We start from the raw sequence: 21,058 nt of genomic DNA on the forward strand, positions 1-21,058 counted from the left end.
TTTTCAATCTTGTTTTAGGTTTCCTGCCATCCAGAATTTCATTTATGTAATTAATTTCACCTCAATTGTACATTTTTCGTGACTGCGCCTAAGCAAGTTTGCTGCCCATATACTGTTACATGCATTGAATTCATTTCAATTGAAACTCACCAACTTTATGTGCTGACGAATAAAACTGTGTGTTTGTTACATTTTGGTTTAAATTGTAAGGGACCTTGGCTCCTTACAAGAGTTCAAGAATCTATAGAGAAATCAGGAAGTTACAGTCTGAACAATCTTTCTACAGGCCAGCTAGTGAATGAAGAAGCTTTGTACACATGTTATGCAAACACTGGAATCTGCAGATGCTGGAATCTAGGTTTTGAGTGAAACGCCAAAGTGCTGGAGGAACTCAGTGGGTTAGGCAGCATCTGTGGAGGGAATGGACAGACAACATGCGGTGCTTCTGGCTGTGGCGCGGCGCGGACTTTAAATCTTCGACCGCGGGCCTGCGGCCTACACCAACCTGAAGCCGCGGTCTCCGGTGGGGAAGAGCCGATTCTGGACTTACCTGGACTTTTACCTGTCCGTACATCTGGACGCCCGCAGCGGCAGCTGCGGAGGGTTGAGGTCCCGACCACGGGGGACCACGGGGGAAAATGGAGGAGGACTGGCCAAATTTTGTGCCTTCCACCACAGTGATGAATGCTGTGGTGGATGTTTGTGTTGAATATTTGGTGTGTTTTAGTGTGTTCTTTATCATTGTACCGCTGCTGGCAAATTCATTTCACTTGCATTGAATGACCTTTCAATGTGGCTTTTGGTTCCTGATGATATCCCAAGGTCATTTCATTACTTATTAGAATGCCCCCAATGGAGTCCGTTATCGATAGAAACAAGGAGTAGTAAGGGTAAGAAAATTACTCTAATGGGACATCTAACAGACCCCCAAACAGTAGACCGGACATAGGGTTGCAAGGTTGAATCAGGAGTAAATGGCATGTAGACAAAGGTGATGCTTTTATGTGCAATGTGCAATGTGACGAATCAAAAACTGATTGTACATTTTGGGTCGGGACCCTCCTTCAGACCAATAGTTGAGCAGTTATACTCAAGTTATGCAGAGGGATACAGGCCAAAGTCTACTTTCCCATCTGGGTAATTTTGCTAAATATATGACAAGAACCAAATTTGTATGCGTGAACAGGGTTTCTGCAGTACATGCATTGAAGTCAGGATGGTGAAATAGGAGGAACTCCACCAACATTTATGGCATAATAGACTTGTTGGGAGTGAGGGAGTGTGTGCTGTTTGTTGAGGCCATTAGCATAGGTTTAAATTGTAAGATTTTTGACCTTGGCGAATTTACAAGACTTGTTCAATAATCTATAGAAAATCAGGAAGTTACAGTCTGAAGTTCTGATTAATAAATCTTGGAAAATTAGAATGGAGCTTTCCTTCCAGACATTAAATAGGTTTGATTATTGGACTAGACTATGCAATTTGAAAACAGAGCTATGGCTAAGTTCAGAAACCCAAGAAAATGCTGATAATGGAATCTTGAGCAAAATACAAAAAGCTGGGGGAATTCAGCAGGTTAGGCAGCACCTATGAAAGATTAACTCAGCGGGACAGGCAGCATCTCTGGAGAGAAGGAATGGGTGACATTTCAGGTCGAGACCCTTCTTCAGACTTGAGTCAGGGGAAAGGCAAACGAGATATAGATGGTGATGTAGAGAGATGTAGAACAAATGAAGGTAATGAACAAATAAAAATATAAAATATACCTGTCTACATCACCATTTATATCTCTCGTTTCTCTTTCCCCTGACTCGTCTGAAGAAGAGTCTCGACGCAAAACGTCACGCGTTCCTTCTCTCCAAATAAATGCTGCGTGTCCCGCTGAGTTACTCCAGCATTTTGTGTCTATCTTTGGTTGAAGCCAGCATCTGCAGTTCCTTCCTACACATCTATGAAAGCCCTGACTCTACATCCTGCGGGGTTTCAATGTCATGGTATCGGGCTCAGGTTCATGCCCAAAATAGGCCCTGGCGCGGCCTTGATGAGCCCAGTGTCTTGGGCTTGTCCACACATGTTATATCTGTCCATTCCCTGCCTGCCCAATCTCCCCCTGTAGCTCAGGCCCCTGAGTCCTGGCAACATCCTCGTCATTCTCCTTTGCACTCCTCCAGTTCAATGACGTCCTCCCTATAGCAGAGTGATCAAAACTGGGCATCTCACCAATGTCTTGTACAACTGTAACAGAATGTCCCAACTTCTATACTCCATGCCCTGATCGATGAAGGCCAATGTACCATGACTGTTTATATATTCTACATCCTGAAGCACAGTGCAACAGGAAATTCATTTTTTGTTCTAGGCTGATCAAGAATTACTTGGGAGCAGAAAGTCTATGCTTACTCTGTATGAGTATTTCAGTACTTCCAGAGGGAACAAATATTCAGCAAGATGTAAAAAAAAGGCGAAATTGCAAATAAGTATCATTTCTGATTTGGCTGGCACCAGGGCAGCAGAATTCCTTGAGAAGAGCACAAAGCATGCCTTTCTGGCTCTGAAGAACTATTTCTTGATTCCTTAAAAACAACGCTCTCAGCGCTCCTGGCTGATTCCTGGGACCGACCCCCGTACTGACGGTAGGTTTCGTTGCAGGGTCAAAGCTTAAGACATTAAAAACTGATAATAACAGCTACTATAGTTTTTCTCAGATATTATAAGAACAGATACTACACCTGTTAAAAAATTACTGGTCCCTTGTGGTAGATTGTGTTATACTTTTGAATTGCTGCCGAGAAATGAAAGTAATTTGGGAACAGGTGTTTTGAATGACCTTTCAATGTGCCGCTTTTGGTTCCTGATGATATCCCAAGGCATTTCATTGCCGCTGCCGCTGCTGCCGCTTTTGCCAATGCCGTTACTGCTCTACTTGTACACTAGCTTACAAATCCCCACTAGCGAGACCTGCTGTCCCCTTTTCATTCTCCCGCTGGTGAAGTCGTTCCCTGCGTGTATTGATAGAACTAAGGCAGTAGCCGGTAAAATGGTGGAAAAATACTACCTTTTAATGGCCCGGACATCTTAGCTCCAGGCCCCCCAAACAGTAGCCTGGACCCCACTTAGGGTGCAAGTTGAATCAGCGACTGAGTTGAAAATTGACCGCCGAGAAGTATTTTGCCGGTGCGGCAGCAAAGTCGGGCACAGGTTGTTCCCCTCCAGGGAAACTCGTGCTGTTGCTGCTGCCGGCTGCTCGCACTCCACGGGCTCTGTGGTTGTTAGTGGGTCTTACCTGCTGTTCCCGATTTCAAACATGCAGATAGACTGTAGGATAAATCAGGTTCTTCACGAAGTACTGGACTCCCAAGAAAGGTTGGGGACCCAAGAAAGGGACTTTAGAGATTGCCTTTGTGATGGATTCTTAGAGCAGCTTGTATATTGGAGCCTACCAGGGAGAAGGCAATTCTGGATTTAGTGTTATGTAATGAAAAGGATTTGATAAAAGAGCTTGAGGTTAATGAGCCATTAGGAAGTAGTGACCATAATATGGGCAGGTTTAATCTACAATTGGAGAGGGAGAAGGGTAGATTGGAGGTGTCAGTGTTACAGTTGAATAAAGGGGACTATGGGGTCATGAGGGAGGAGCTGGCCAAAGTTGACTGGAAAGATACCCTAGCAGGGATGACAGTGGAACAACAATGGCAGGTATTTCTAGGAATAATACAGAAAGTGCAGGATCAGTTCATTCCTAGGAGGAAGAAAGATTCCAAGGGGAGTAAGGGGCGACCATGGCTGTCAAGGGAAGTCAGGGACAGTATAAAAATAAAAGAGAAGAAGTACAATGTAGCAAAGATGAGCGGGAAGCAAGAGGATTGGGTAATGTTTAAAGAGCAGCAGAAGATAACTAAAAAGACAATACGGGGAGAAAAGATGAGGTACGAAGGTAAGCTAGCCAAGAATATAAAGGAAGATAGTAAAAGCTTCTTTAGGTATGTGAAGAGGAAAAAAAATAGTTAAGACCAAAGTTGGATCCTTGAAGACTGAAAAAGGTGAATTTATTATGGGGGAACAAGGAAATGGCAGATGAGTTGAACAGGTAATTTGGATCCGTCTTCACTAAGGAGGACACAAACAATCTTCCTGATATAGTAGTGGCCAGAGGATCTGGGGTGACGGAGGAACTGAAGGAAATCCATATTAGGCTGGAAATGGTGTTGGATAGACTGATGGGACTGAAGGCTGATAAATCCCCAGGGCCTGATGGTCTGCATCCCAGGGTACTTAAGGAAGTGGCTCTAGAAATCGTGGATGCATTGGTGATAATTTTCCAATGTTCTATACTCAGGATCCGTTCTTAAGGCCAAGTGACTTAAATGTCCATGTGCGAGCCTTTTTGAGACCAGTAACCACAATTCTATTAGGTTTTAAATAGTTATGGATAAAGACAGGGCAGGCCCACTAGCTGAAATTTAGAATTGTGGCTAGGCCAATTGTGATATTAGACAGGAGCTTGTTCAAGAGGATTGGAGTAGGCAAATGAACATCTGGAAAGTGGGATGCTTTTAAAGGTGTGATGACAAAAGTTCAGAGCATGCATGTTCTTGTTAGAGCAAAGATCAAGGGACGTGGCAGTAAGGAAGCAAAGATGACAAGAGAAATTGAGGGTCTGTTCAGGAAAATGGCATGGACTGGTATGGGCAACTGGGAGGAGTTTCGGGAACTGAGGAGCACACCTAAGAAGGAAACCAGGTGGGCAAAAAGGTGGCAGGGGATAGCTCTGGCAGATAACATTAAGGAAATTCCAAAGAGATTTTATATGTACATGGAGGGAAAGAGAATAACTAGAGAGAGAGAATAGAGCCCCTCAGAAACTAAAGCTGTCATCTCTGTGTGGAACTGCAGGAGATGGACGAGATGGGCTCACTGATGATTTCTCCTCTGTTTTTACCATGAAATCATGGGAATTTGGGATAGTTAATGGAGATGTTTTGGGGATAGTCTTATCATACAGCAGAGAAGTTGCTGGACACCCTATGGAGTATGAAGGTGGATAAATCTCCCGGGCCTGATCAGATATATCTGAGGACACTGTGGAAAGCTAGAGAAGAAATTGCTTCCTTGGGGGCGAGGTGGCCAAGGGGCGATCTAGAGGTGTACAAAATTATGAGGGTGATAGATAGGGTGAATACATCGGGTTTTTTTTACCCAGAGAAGAGGAATCAAGAATCAGAGGACATGCGTTTAAGGTGAGAGGAGAAAGATTTCATAGGAACCTGTGGTGTAATTTTTTTCAGACACAGGGTGATGGAATGAGCTGCCAGAGGAGGTAGTTGAACTATAACAATTTTTGAAACAGGTACATGGATAATAAAGGCTTAGAGGGATATGGGCCAAATATGGACAGGTGGGCCTAGCATAGATGGGGCATCTTGGTCAGCATGAGCTGAAGATTTCCATGCTATTGCTCTAATTTGATACAATTTTGTGATTAAACAGTACCTCTGATAGTTCTTCATTCACATCTGATCAGAAATACATAAATATTTTTGCACGCTCAATCATTTTACACTTCCTTTTGTTGATAAATATTGCTGGTACTGCCAGGTTCATGTGTCCTTGCGAACAACAGGTTCAGTCACTGTAATCATACAATTGTCCCGCTCTTTTGGGAGAAGTCTACCCAATACTAACTCAATGTTCTTTCCCTTACCACCACTGAATCAAGAACTCACCATGTTGGGAATATAGTTAGACATCTATGGTCTAACACAACTGTATGGTGAATTGAAAGTATGTTTTGTATTTGTGCAAGTCAATTTGTCTTGAAATATTCAGATAATTCAGATAGAGATACAGCGTTGAAATAAGCCCTTTGGCCCACCGAGTCCATGACAACCACCAATCACCTATACACTGAGTGGTGGACTGGCCAGGGTGTCAGCTTTCCAGATGGCAAGTGGGCCCCTGATGAAGTGGGCCCCCTATATCAAGTGGGCCCCCTATATCAAGTGGGCCCCTGATGACGTGGGCCCCTTTTGTCTCCTGGCAACCAATATTTTTAGACCCAGTCCGCCACTGTACACACTAGTTCGAACCTACACACCAGGGATAATTTACAGAAGCTAATTAACCCTACAAACCAGCACACCTTTGGAATGTGGGAGGAAACCAGAGCACTTGTAGAAAAACCATGCGGACAAAAGGAGAATGTACACACTCCATACACATAGCATCCATGGTCAGGATCGAACCCGGGTCTCTGGCACTGTAAGGCTGTGCCATTTTGCTGCCCTAATCCGATTTTGAAGATTTTAAAAGTGGCTTCAATCCCCTGAGTATTTTTACCATGTTCAGACACCTCGATTAAATCATAGACTGGAATCATGTTGTATCATTAGTTACAATCCAGACGTTGTCAGTGATTATTACTGGGAAACATTTGATTTTTAAAAAGGAATAACTTTTGTCAAATGAGGGTAGTTTATCAAAATAATATATTATATTTTATAGGATTCGTTTGATTTATTTTGACCAATTAGAGGAGTGGTATGGCAAAGCCTTGGAAAATGCCAATAATATTGTTGTGGCCAAGAAGACAGAATTTGAAGCAGAAATGGAACTTCGAACGCACTTGCATGAACCCAGGGGAAAGCGCATTAAAATGGATGTACTCCATGTTCGGGCTGGTACTGTATCAGCATTATCTCAGAGTATCTAATAAACTGCAACAAAGTGGTACCCTCAATGTATCAATCAGTTGATCAATGCATTGAATAGTAGTTTATTATACTACAGAAGCCCACAGAACCTCCAGCGTAATCCCTCATTTAATCACAACCAAAGCTGCAACAGAGAACTAACAATTGGCCCCAATGTCTCTTGACGAAAGGGAGAGAACAGTGATTTATTTCTCATCATTATTTGGTGACTGTACTCATTCAGACAGATGAATCCTGTATCTCAGCTGGTGAGATACAGGATTGAGCTCATCTGAGACGTCACTTCAAAAATTGTCTTTTCTCCTGCCCAAAAATGAATTAAATAAAGAATGCCAGTGCTGGTTCAGCCATGTACAAGTGACTTTAAAATCTACTTGATCTGACCAGGCAACAAGCAACTAGTTTACTCCCTGTTTCTTTGGCAATTCATAATAAAGTCAACACTCGGAATTGGTAACCTGCTCCCTATCAGATGTACCTCAGCTGTTGTCAAGTATAGATAGGTACCAGTTGTGCTTTTAACAAGAATCCACACTGAAGGTATAGCAGAAAGACACATTTCTTCCTTGTTGAAATTCACCATTGGTTTTGTCCAACAGCGGAACTACGCCTTCACAGTGAGAAAGTGGAACGCCACTGCAACGCCGTGGAAGAAACTATGCAAAAGCTAAAAAAGGAATTTGCTAAAATTCAAACAACACACTGCAAATCTGTCTTGGACTTTCGTAACAGCATATACAACCTGGAGGAGATCTTCAAAACTGCAACTAGATCTGATAGGTAAACCTATGTTCCAAAGATGAATTACAATGATCATCTCCAATAGATTCATGCATAAATCCACTGCTCAACATTATACGGGGTTGTTATAAAGGGCACGGCAAGATATTATGTGCTGTTTTTTACTCGATAGAGTTCATTCTCTTTTTTTTGTACCCTAGGCTGGTCAATCTGTTAAATTCACTTAGCAGCAAGCAGGAGAAATATATGGACGGTGTCAACAAATTACTTCGTAACTTTCAACAGAAGCTGGATAAATCTCTCGGAAAGTTACAAGATGATAACGCACATTTTATTAAATCTTTGAGGTACCAATGAGAAAAAAGACTGAACTTGACTTTAGTGTAAAATACTAAGCTTTAGATGCCTAGTGTAATGAGTAAAATTCTCATTAATATTCACTTGCAGCTGAATGATTAGTGGATTCAGGATGGCTGCTGGGTTCAAATCTATCCAAAATTGCTGAGGTGAAAGCTAACTTTGTCAAAAGTAAAAGCGAGACAAAAATGCTGGAGAAATTCAGCGGGTGAGGCAGCATCTATGGAGCGAAGGAATAGGTGATGTTTCGGGTTGAGTCCCTACTTCACTCCTCTTCAAAAGTAAAATGGGTTTGGCATTCTCAGTCCTGGTAGTATACATTGGTATGGCAGGTTTGATAAGTATATTTGCATAGGGAAGATTGCAGATCTGAGCCTGGAACTGAGGAACCTCCGTGGGGCAGAAGAGTAGTAAATTTAATGTGCAATTTTGTGTTATATCTGACCTGGAGGTACTTGATGCTGGCACTGTGTGTTTGAAAGGAAGATTATTCCACTCTGCACAAACTAACATCCACCCTCTTGCTAAAATAATATCCTGATGAGCGTGAAGTTTTTAATAAATGGTAATAAAAATAAACCCACTTTATCTGTATTAGCTTGTAGATGCCTGCCCATCTATGTAGGATTGTTTCTGCAAATAATATTCAGGCAGTGTTTACTAGAGTGTGGCTGTCCAATACAAACCAACCAGTACCCAGCTATATATATTGGATTCACGTTGAGTTGGGTCAATATTCTTATAAAATACTAGACCAAGTGCGGACCCGTTGGGCCTGCTCCCCCAACGCAATATTCCACCAAACTGCGCATGCGCAGCTGCCGCGTTGAAAGTTGTGCCGTTGTCGGCTGAAATTAAGTTAAAGTTAATAAAGTAAATAGAGGACCCGTGGAGGTGTTTGTAAAGTAGAAGGAAACTTACCCCATGGAGCCTTTGGGTCCCCGTTGTGAGGCCAGGCAAGTACACGCGAAAAAAAAAAACATGGCAATTAAAAAGAAAAGAAATTTGGGATCCCATTGTGACCTCATTGTGACGTCGAACACAACTGATGGGCAGGGTGTGGAAAAGCGATTTTTATAACGTTTAAAATGTCAATAACATGTAAAATATACCATCAATCTGAACGAACCTTGTTTCATTTACATCACACGACAATGGTGAGCAAGGTGGGCCAAACATTGTATCGCTATCTGGTTTCCTTTGAATGTACTGCCAGGGATGGTAGTGGAGGCAGATACGACAATGACGTTTAAGGCACTTATAGATAGGCACATGGGTATGCAAGTGATGGTGAGATATTGAGTATGTGCAGGCAGATGGGATTAATTTGTTCTTGCATCATGTGTGGCATGGACATTGTGGGCCAAAGAGCCTATTCCTGTGCATAAAACTGTTCCATGTTCTATGTGACTTGCACTTAAAAAAAGCTTTTCACAACCCGAGGATGTCAAAAGTGCTAATCAGACAACTATGTATTTTAGTATAGCTTCTGTTGCATTATGTATTTATAAAGTGTTCTATCTGCCATGGTAACTGCTATTTAGTATCAGCCTTGAGGTTGAGAAAGAAGAATGAACAACAATATAAACTGATGCCTAATATCCCACCAGCAAAGGGATTTGGGGATACTGGTGAGAGAGGAGAATAAAACACATTATGGTATAGCTTTATCAAATATTGTCTCGGCCACTGCCTGAATATTGTTTGCAGTTCCGTCAGCCACGCTATGGCAAGGATGTGATTGTACTGGGCCAGGGAGATTCACCAGGATGCAACTTAGAATGGAGTGTTTTATTAATGAAGAGAGACTGAATTGGCAGGGTGACCTTTACATAGAATGGAAGAGGCTGATGGGGGATGGAACCTGATTGACACATAAAAAAGGATAGTAAAAGTAGATAATGAGAAACATACCAGAAGTGTCTAATTCATGGGTTTAAGATAAGAGCAGGAAGCTTAGAGCAACTGGATGAGAGAATTTTACAAACTGTTTGAGAGCAAATGCCCACAGTATTGAACTAAAGATTGTAATGTAAGAGTGCAGCAGCTTAAAAGGTATAAGAATGAAGGTGATACAGAACTCTGGAGCTAGGCGTTTGAGGAAGATCGTTTGAAGTAAATAATTTATGGTACTTTAAAGTGAATGAGAAAATCTTTGAGTGAATGAATCTTAGAATAATTGCAGTGCAGAAAGAGGCCATTCGGACCAATGTGTCTAGGCTTGGTGTCTGCAAAAACAATTCACTTGTTCCACACCTTTTGCCCATATCTTTGCAAATGTTTATGACTGTATATTTATTCATTTCTCTCCACAAGACTATAACGGGACTTACCTCCACTGCTTCTGCGGGTGATTCATTCGAGATTCCAACCACACACTACATTTAAAAATAGTTTTTTATCGTCATTATTAGTTCCATTACCCTTCATTTTATTCCAGTGATCTCTACCCTCAACCCCTCTAATGGGTACAGCCTCCCACTATGCATGGTATTTAGACTCTTCACCTTTACATAAACATATCACATCTCTCCACTGTCTTCTTTTGTCCGAAAGCAAATAATCCCAGCTTCTTGTGGCAGTTGTCTTTCAACCCAAGAACCACTTTCGTAAACCTACTCCGATCCCTCTCCAATGCTTGACAAAATAGGTCCATTAGGATTGATCTACCAAAAAGGCGCAGGACTGCGGGACTTAAATCATTTTTCTATTGCTACTAAATGCTTCAGTTACTATGTAATGCTCGAACCTCTAGGTTATTCGCAGAAGGTGGCAACTTTACAGCAACAGAAATTGACACATACCGGCGGAATGTGGAGCAGGAAGCCTCGAATATTGCCAAAATAGAAGGGACAATTATGGTCGACCTGGAAGTAATGGAGACGCTATCCATACAGCAGGTGTGAACTCAATATCAAAGAAGTTAAGACATTTCATTTATTTAAAATTATAATTGGCCTGGAGATAGAGCTTAATATAGGATATATGCCTACAGCTGGCTTGGCTCTATGGGAACAAACCTAATTTACTTGATAGAGCCTGAATTTGATAGAGCCTGAATATTTCTTATAATTTACAGCTTGCAATTGATACTTGGCTGGATAGTGTAGATGTGGAGAAGATGTTTCTACTAGTGGGAGAGTCTAGGACCAGAGAGCACAGTCTCAGAATAAAATGTTGTTCTTTTAGAAAGGAGATGAGGAGGAATTTCTTTAGTCAGAGGGTTGTGAATCTGTATAATTCTTTGCCGCAGACAGCTGTGGAGGCTATCATTGATTATTTTTAAAGCAGGGATTGACAGGTTTTTGATTAATAAGGGTGTGAAAGTTGACAGGGAGAAGGCAGGAAAATTGAGTTGACAGGGAAAAATAGATCAGCCATGATTGAATGGCGGCGTAGACTCAATGGGCCAAATGGCCTAATTCTGTTCCTATGATGTATGAACATAGGAAAGATTCAGCAGGCTGGGCAACATCTATGGAAAGAGAAACATTCAAGATTTCAATCCCAGATTCTTTATCAGAGCCAGCTAACATTTCTTTGATTTGAACGTGGATGTGTGGAGCTGATCCAACCTACGTGTAGAGTCCTTAAATCAAGTCAAGTCAAGTCAAGTTTATTCGTCACATACACATACGAGATGTGCAGTGAAATGAAAAGCGGCAATGCTCGCGGACTTTGTGCAAAAAGACAAACAAACAAACAACCAAACAAACTACAGACAGAATCACATATTCTTTTACATATTAAATATTATGGGCGGAAGGAAAAAGGTTCAGTAAAGTTAGTCCCTTGTGAGATAGGAGTTTACAGTCCAAATGGCCACTGGGAAGCCAAGGAGAAGACTTTACATTTGGAGGGGAAAAAAGCATGCATTTATTACAGTACCATCATCAACATCAGCCCCAACCTATTAACCACAATCAGCAATTTTGCCTGAATTATTTTTCTTCTGAAGGCACTATAGCAAAGCTCAATTTGAGGACAATCAGTGTTGCATTTGTTTAAATAAAGTGGGTGATGTGCATGCAGCGATGCATAACAAGCTGCCAAGGGTAGCGACATGTGCAGCACCATTGCTCTGACAAGGTCAGCAGATGAATGCATAGTGATTTAACACCACTTGGGTTACATTTCAGCTCCATACACCAGATAATTTCTTTAGTCAGAGGGTGGTGAATCTGTGGAATTCTGCCACAGAAGACTGTGGAGGCCAAGTCAGTGAGTATACATAAGGCATCGATAGATAGATTCTTGATTAGTAAAGCTGTCAGAGGTTATGAGGAGAAGGCAGGAGGGAAAGATAGATCAGCCATGATTGAATGGTGGAGTAGACTTGATGGGCCGAATGGCTTAATTGTGCTCCTATCACATGAACTTATGAATTAATACCTCTTACCTTTTGTGTCTGAACAAGTACTATTGTCAACAATTGACGTTTGCTCGATGATTCTATAATGGGTGCTTTTTGGACTTGCTGAGAGTTGTTAGCACCTACATACAGGATATGATGTGCCAGGTGCGATGGTGCATATTTTTCACCTCACATATATTGAATCGGATCTGAACACTGACACTCAACAATTGAAGTGTACAATGTCAGGCACAACATTTCCCACTTCAATGTTTAAATTCAAGATAGAATACAATCCTCTAGGTATCAACGTGAACATGAAGTATAAAATCAAAACTTGTCAAAAATTAATATATTGTTAAAATAGTATACACAAAGTTTAACAAGTTTCTACCACCAGTTATTTGTCCAGTTATTGTCAGAGTTTGTCCAGTTATTGTCAGAAACAATCTCTCAAAGTCATTCCTTGCAGTTGTTATCTATCTATGACATTGCTATTCACAGCCTCTAATATAACAGTTCACATGAAGATATTAGCTGCTGTACATCAAATAGTTATGTCCCCGCTGCCGCTAAGTTGCTTAAGCTACTTAACTGCCTGAATTATGAATTACATTTTATTTTTTAACCCTTAGTAGTCTTTTTACAATAAAAACTGATAATTTGAAATGGAAGACCATAAAAATTAAAATTCTAACAATTTGAAAATCTTTTAATTTTTGTTTTGGAGTTGCTTGTTCGATGTACCGGCACGTGCCATACCAAAAAATTAGTTCATCGGGATGGGAAATCAATACGACAGCAGCAATAAAAGGAAAAGTCACTGATGCAAATAATGCATAGCAGGACTGGTATTGCCTGGCAGACACAGATTGGATAAAAGTGAGGCTGCTTACAACTGCAGACTGTAAATTAAGGGCAGATTGAAATCACGATACACCCATCAAATTATTAATATGAAATTACAAAGAATGGATAAAGAAATGTGAGTCACGGCATGTTGTTGAACGTTGATACTTTTGTTTATTCTTTCACAAGTCTTTTGAGGTGATCAAAGAGGTTGAAGACAGGTTTACACGTTATACCGTCGATTTGATCTTCATTGAGAAGATTAAACGATTTCTGACGAACACTCAAGCAAGAATCAAAAGCGCGGTAAGAGAAGCTTTCTGAGTACCTGACCCAGTTAAGTGTGGACATTGCACAATCCAAGCACTAATCAATTCATTTAATAGTTATAGATTCTAGCCATCCTCTGAGTGAAAATATCCTTCCCTCTGCTCCTCTCTTGTATCTCACCCGAAAACTTTGCCCTGCTGTGTTGGACACCTCTGGTATGGGGAAATCTTTTGAAAACTATCTTACAATTCATCACCTAATTTGCCCTTACCTATTCTGCTGGATGCAAACTCAAAATGTTTCAAGCCGATTTGTGATAACTTCTCATTCATAAATCCATTTTGACTCTGAGTCTTTTATGACTTCTTTACTAATGGTTTCCAACCTTTCTCCTGCTTTTGTTAGGCTAACTGGTCTAAATTGGAGGCGCTGGTACATGTACATATACTCAGTACATGTCAGTCCAACCTTGCAGATTAAATTGGCAATGTTAGCAATAGGTACAGTATGTACTGGTAAAAACCTGAAGCCACTTTCAACTTTTCAATAGTTTTATATATTCCTCTTCCTACTTTCTTAAATAGCGAAGTTATATTTCCTATCTTCCACCCTGGAACCATGCTGTAATCTATAAAAAATTACAGACGCAAGAAACTTCAGGTGATGAAATCTTGAACAAAAATTAAAGTGCTGGGGGAACTCAGTTTCATCAGAACTTAGTAAAAACCAAAGAGCTTGGCAAAAAGCTTAGAAAAACTTGCCAGTAGTCAACTGTTCTGCTGTATGCTTTGCCATTGGTGATATGCTGCATCCCATAGTTTGATCAATCTGCCTCAATTGAAAATAAAATTCATATAATTATCCCAAAGTACATATGAGAATAGAGTACTGATGAAATAGCATCGACTTGAGAAGTTAAAACTGGTTTCCTCTGCATGCTGTCTGATCTGCTGATCAGTATTTTCCATATTTACACCTTACCCTTGTGCCTTGGCTGAAAATAAATTGAATAATCTGAGATTTTTACTCTGGTACAAATTGTCATTTGCTAAAGATAATTTCACATTTTCACTAGCCTTACTTAGGTGACTTTTTAGGCGACTGCAGGAGAATATGAGGTCGCCACATGTTCGCAGGTGGTTGCCGGGGAGTCGCCTTCATGGTCGTGAGGAGTTCCTGCATTCTGGGAACTAGTCGCGGCCTCATTATGGTCGCCGCGAATTTTTCAACATGTTGAAAAATTAGTGGTGACCAGAATGAAGCCGCCATGGAGAGCAGCAAAAATTCTCGTGCCGTAGGTGGATCGCCAGGAGGTCTTAGTGGGTTGCCAAGAGGTCGAAGTTTCTTGTAGGTTCTTGTACGTTGTAGCCGGTGCTGACCGGTGAATTTCAATGGCTCATTGGGAAATTTACTAAGGCGTAGTTTTCAGAACCAAGGATAACCGACCATTAATGTTAAATGTCCGCCAAGCTTCACAGCCGTGTATCTCTCCCTCTTTCTCTCCCCCCCCCCCACCCCATCTTTTAAAGAACTAAACGTACACTGTGCTTTAGCCGTCTTAATTACAGCGCCAATCTTCCTGTTCATCGCGGTGTGTGTTTGTATCACCTTGGCTTTGCACCGTGTGAATTTCACTCAGACAGCACTCCCCCCGGCTTGCCCTGTCCCCCGCCTGCATAACCGGCTGCTGATGGAAGTGATGTGTGTGTTCCACTCTTGTCAGTCGCTGGCAGTCGCCTGAAAAATTGCCTAAATGGGACAGGCCCATAACATGTATAATTGTTTCCAAAGTTCATTCTTGATCTATATCTGAGGCCATCTCCTCCAGTCCTAGATTCTCCAACCAGCAAAAAGAGTTTATTTACATTTGCTTTCAATTGCACTTAATACCTTGACCAAAACTGAGGCTAGAAATCGGTATATACCGTCTGCATTTCCTGTGACTTTATTTTTAGTAATTAACATTAAAAGTCTGCATTATCAGTGTTTTATTAAATCATGTAATCTAACTTGATGACCATTTGATTATCGTGTGAAACACATGTTCTATTTTATTTTTTATTTATTTGATTATAATACAGGTCGCCAAAAGTAACCACCAGCTCCAATGTATATCTTCCCATCTTGAGCAGCTTGAAAAGAAAATAGATGCATGCGCCAAACCCAACCTGGACAAAGAAGTGAGTTTTATTTTGGAGACACAAGGCATCTTTAAGCAAAACACATAGCAGGCCAGGCAGCTTCTGTAGAGGGAATGAATGGGCACTGTTTCGGGTGGGATCCTCATTCAGACGAGTTCACTGCACAGTTTCACGGTACAGGGTTGGATTCAGTTCTCATACATACTGCAGTTGGCACTGTTTTCCCAGAATGAGTCATGAAGATTAGTCACCTGCTAAATGTTGAAAGATTTAGCAGCACACTGAAAATCCAGATACTTCAAAATGAGTGAAAATGAAACAAGTGGAAAATCAGGAGAATGAAAAGCAATGAGGCTGAACAAAACAGGGACCCTTCCTCTCCACCAACTGCTGGTTGGCACAGAAACTCACAATGATGAAACCTCTATAAACTATTAAATATTGCTGCATGTTTTAAAGATATGGAATACATTGGAACTGTTAAAAGCTACAATAGTAAATAGCAGCTAAATATAACAGGATTCAGGAAGAGGAAATTGCCGTTGCCGAACCAGCAGGTCGAGGAACAGCTTCTTTCCGGCGGCTGTCACTCTACTCAACAACGTACCTCGGTGACTGCCAATCACCACCCCCCCCCCCCGGACACTTATTATTATTTATTCAAATCGTTTGCTCTGTTGCTCTTCAAGGGAGATGCTAAATGCATTTCGTTGTCTCTGTACTGTACACTGACAATGACAATTAAAATTGAATCTGAATCTGAATCTGAAAAGGAAGGTAACATTTTAGAAAGGAAATTTGCAGATTATCTGACCATCTTGCTGAGAATTCTAAGGCAGGAGAGTGAATCTTGATTTAACCTGTGAATGTTATATTACTGTTACTTCATTTTTACCCTCCTTACTCCATCCCACCCTTCACAGCATGTGTTGCCTCGGGATATATATCGCTTTGCCAAAACTATCAGGGATCTAACAAAGACATTGGCCATCTATCTCAACTGTTTGATGGTGAGTATGATTGAGCATTTTTACAACTCTATCCACCCACCAATGGCACTCATCGTTGGATGAGTACTAGATTAAGGTGCCCAAGACCATAGCTCTGTATCTTCATTTGTTTAAAGTCCTGTAAATATTGAGAGAAGAACTTGCTTGAAATATTTGTTTGATGCCTTTCCTGACCTGAGAATATTCAGAGATGCTTTATAGTTAAATGAATGCCTGTGAAAAGATATCACGGTTATAAATCATCTCGCGACAAAAGGGATGTTTTTGTTAACAGCATTTATGTTTGCATAAAAATATATAAATTTTTCAGTGTTTCTCAATAACAAATAAAATAGTTATTTGACATAGCCTAGTAGATTAAGAAACATAATCTACTTCAGTGAAGGATTCAATGGTAACTATAAATGTTCCTCTCAGTAAGAGTTTCCAAACATCAGGGTGTCGTCAAAAGTTAGGGGCCACATGCTCACGCATTTAAGATGATCTAACTTCGATATCAGGAAGAATTGCCCTGTTCTGGACAATATTGGAACAGTCTGAAAGCTCAAATGTCAGCTGGTTCCATTTATTCAGAAAAGAGCTTGGCCTTTGATTTTGAGCTGATTTGTCTGAAGAAGGGTCTCGATCCGAAACGTTGCCTATTTCCTTCGCTCCATAGATGCTGCCTCACCCGCTGAGTTTCTCCAGCATTTTTGACTACCTTAGAAATCACTCTAAATCAAAGGCCGGGACTGTAACACAGTAATCAGGGCCAGGGTGGTCTCCAAGACTGGTTTTGATCATCTACTGGATGAGAAATTTCCCAGCTAGTTTTTCCCCCTCATATGACTTGTTCGGGTCAGATGGAAAATGTATACAGTGCTTTGTACCGGACGTCAGAATTCCCTGCCAATCACTGTTCATATGTTTCATGTGCCACTGGCTTGGTGCCCCAAACAAAAATTATTCTGATCTTTTCCGCTTGTTGTTGCCAGAGCATTTTTTTTGCTGTGTGGTTACAGTAACAACAGTGACAGTGTTTGCTGTTGGCTGGCTAACATTGTATTTTGGTTTCTGAGAATGTGACAATATTTACAAGGAAGCCTCGGAATATCCTATTACCTTCACAAATTATTTATTTGCAGTGGATTTGAGGGCTGTGCCAGTTGTGAGAGTCCTTGCTTGATCAGTACTTTGCAGGGTTTCCCTTCAGCAAAAATCAAAAATCACTGGTTTGATCCAAGGAAAAAATATAAAACAGAAAATCCAAGAGTGGGCGTCTGTAATGCGATATGTTGCAGTTGTACAAGATGTTGGTGAGGCTTTGAAATATGTCATTTAAGCTGGAAAAAGTCCAGAGAAGAATTATAAGGATGTTGCCAGGACCTGATGGCCTGAACTATAGGGAGAAGCTCAGCAAGTTAGGACTTTATTCCATGGAATGCAGAAGGCCGAGGGCTAAACTTGCTATATAGGTGAATGAACTCAGGAGGAGAATGAATACACGGGGTATTTTACCCAGGGTAGGTCAAGCAAGAACTGATGGGTTTAAGATGGGAGGGTAAAGATGTAATAGGAACCTGAGAGGCATCTTTTTCTCAAAGAGGGTGGTAGATATATGGAATGAACTGATGAGGAAGTCATTGAGACGGGGACAGTAACAGCATTTAAAGACACATGGGCAGATACATGGATAGAAAATATTTGGAGAATCATGGGGCAAACCCAGGCAAATGGGATTACCTTAGATGGAGCATCTTGATCGGCATGGACAATGAAGGGCTGAAGGGCCTGTTTCCATGCTGCATGCATTTAAAGCACAAAATGTGGTCTTGGTAAAAAAGGCTGCATGATTGAACACTACTCAACGCTGATTGCAATCATTATCAGCAGGACTTAGAACAGCGCAGTGTGAGTACATGTGAAAATATGTACATTTATTTAAATGGCTGTTGTGGAAAAATCATGTGCTGATGTGCACTGATGTTTTACTGTGAAGTTGTATTGAATGAGCGCAGGAAGTGAGGCAATCTCAGCTTTACGAATTCATAAAAGTACCTTAAAGTACCTATGCAGAAGTATGAGTTTATTATTCATTTTCAAAATTGTTCTTCTGCATCCTGATTGTTTCATTTCTTTCTTACCCACGGTGCACTTTTGTTTCAATTATTTTCCTGCTTACCCTTGGTCTTCTCGTGAGTAAATTGCTGCTGCCTGTTGATTTTTTGTTGGTGGCACCTTGTTAAATCTGAGTATTGGCTCAGTGAGGAATATCACTCATTACCCATCCTGGGACATGGCCCATTGTGCACAGCAGATATGAGATATTTAACAAATAAACTGGACTGTGCACTTCAGCCCGCATCTTTATTCCTTATTCGTTTATTGAAATTATGTAATCACCTTCAAACAAAGAATCTTTTACAACTGACATAAATAGCAGCACATATTGGAGACTACCTTGAGCCGAGATCCTATTCAGCCATGGTTCCTTCCAACCCCCTGAGGCCATTGTAAAAATATACATGTGGCAACACTTGGTGCAGAGGTTATTATGTTTATCATTTTCCCGTAATAAAACAAGAGCAAGATCAGCACCAACGGCAAGTGGGCTGTGATGTTACATCTGTGCCAGGTTTATAAAGATGGCTTCTTGCATTGAGCTTTGATAAATACACAATGGTTCTCATGGTGAAGCACTTTGGGAGGTCAAATATAAGGGACATGTATACAGTTAATGGCAAGACCCTTACCCAGTGATGTACAAAGGATCTTGGGGTCCGCGTCTATAGCTTCCCGAAAGTGGCAATGTGAGTAGATAGAGTGGTAAAGAAGATGTATGGTATGTTTGCCACAGGGCATCAAGAGTCAAGAAGGCATGATGCAGCTTTTATAAGACTATGGTTGGGCCGCATTTAGGAGTATTGTGTGCAGTTCTGGTCGCCCCATTTTATGAAGGATGTGGCGGCTTTGGAGCGGATGCAGAAGAGGTTTACCAGAATGCTCCCTGGATTAGAAGATAGTAGATATAAGAAGAGGTTGGACTAACTTGGATTGAATTCTCTGGAACAGTCAGAGGCTGAGGGGAGACCTGATAGAAATATATAAAATTATGAGAGACATTTCCGCCAAGGTGGAAATGTCAAAAGAGTAGAGGGCATAGGTGAGAGGGCAAAAGTTTAAAGGTGATGTGTTCATACATTCATAAGTGAAAGGAGCAGAATTAGGCCATTCGCTCCATCAAGTCTATTCCGCTATTCAATCATGGCTGATCTATCTCTCCCTCCGAACCCCATTCTCCTGCCTCCCCTCATAACCCCTGACACACATGTAGGGTGGGTTTTGTACACAGAAGAGGTAAGTGCCTGGACATTGTGGGCAAAAGGGCCTGTTCTTGTGCTGTACTGTTCTAAAATGTAATTAATGAACCTGTGTGTCCAAATAATTTCACTATCAATCATTAGTTAACTAAACTGTTTAAAGGAGGTTGCAGGTGGTTGCCGGAGGTTGCAGGTAGTGGAAGCAGGTAGGGAGACTGACAAAAACCTCCGGGAACCGCACGGAAACCTTGGGTGGGGCGCAAAATCTCCAGAGGTTTCCGTTCAGGTTTCCTAAGTGGGACGGGCATTAGCTTATTTTCATTTTTTTCCCTTTTTTTGTAGGATCCAGTTTTAGTAGATGTCCCCCTCCAGGGGTCAATTGCTACAGCTACCCGTAGTGATTTTTTCAAAAAAGATAGTAGAGTAAGCTTCCATGTGAATGAGAATTTGTTTAATCCCATGAGAAAAGGAAGAAATGCCGTTGAAGATGTGGCTGTTGGCGTCATCAAAGAATTACAGATGTAAGTGAAAAAGGTTTCATCATTTCCCTGACACTTATACTAGATGGTAGAGCAGAATGCCTGAAAGGTACTACTACCCAATCCATATTGTGAATGTGAATCCTTTCAAGTAAATGTTAAATGCTGGATATGTCTGTGCACTAAACCTTTGAGCAACATTACACAGCGTAACGCTGATGACAACCTACACAAAATGGAACATCGAGGAGGGTTGCCAAAGTATACAGTGTGATACAGACCAACAACAGAAATGGGCAACAAAAATGTTTAACCTGAGCAAGTGTGAGGTTTAGTTTTAGTTTTTAGTTTTAGAGATACAGCACGGAAACCGAGTCCGCACCGACTAGTGATCCCCGCACATTAACACTATCCTACACACACTAGGGGCAATTTACACATATACCAAGCCAATTAACCTACAAGCCAGTACGTCTTTGGAGTGTGGGAGGAAACCGAAGATCACCGAGAAAACCCACGCGGTCACGGGGAGAACGTACAAACTCCGTACATACAGCACCCGTAGTCGGGATCGAACCCGGATCTACAGCGCTGCAAACACAGTAATGCAGTAACTTCACCGCTGCGCCACCGTGCCGTACATTTTGGGATGTCGAATGTAAGGGGAGGGTGTACAATGATCTGGAAAAATGTAAGCATCAAAATTGGATTTCACCCACTTCAGGTGAACTAAACTGATGTTATATTTTGCCCTGATGCTAAATCATGTGTTTTCAAACAATTTGGCAAGAACTCGCTATAAAAAATCCAACTTAAAACCTGTGGGTCAAAAGGTACTGTTTCTGTGC

The 21,058-nt window shown here is 41.2% G+C and overlaps 1 protein-coding gene across 1 annotated transcript in view; it reads left to right on the top strand.

The window, feature by feature from the left end:
- ccdc180 (coiled-coil domain containing 180) overlaps nucleotides 1-21,058 on the top strand; it is a 77,451-nt gene that overhangs the window by 34,162 nt on the left and 22,231 nt on the right. Inside the window, 10 exon segments of the mRNA XM_055660103.1 lie at nucleotides 2,360-2,548; nucleotides 2,551-2,585; nucleotides 6,502-6,677; nucleotides 7,310-7,490; nucleotides 7,652-7,798; nucleotides 10,564-10,708; nucleotides 13,201-13,317; nucleotides 15,363-15,461; nucleotides 16,346-16,432; nucleotides 20,074-20,252. Coding sequence (XP_055516078.1) covers nucleotides 2,360-2,548; nucleotides 2,551-2,585; nucleotides 6,502-6,677; nucleotides 7,310-7,490; nucleotides 7,652-7,798; nucleotides 10,564-10,708; nucleotides 13,201-13,317; nucleotides 15,363-15,461; nucleotides 16,346-16,432; nucleotides 20,074-20,252 — 1,355 coding nt within the window.

The sequence above is a fragment of the Leucoraja erinacea genome, chromosome 31 (genome assembly GCF_028641065.1).
Source record: "Leucoraja erinacea ecotype New England chromosome 31, Leri_hhj_1, whole genome shotgun sequence".
Classification (NCBI taxonomy): domain Eukaryota; kingdom Metazoa; phylum Chordata; class Chondrichthyes; order Rajiformes; family Rajidae; genus Leucoraja; species Leucoraja erinaceus.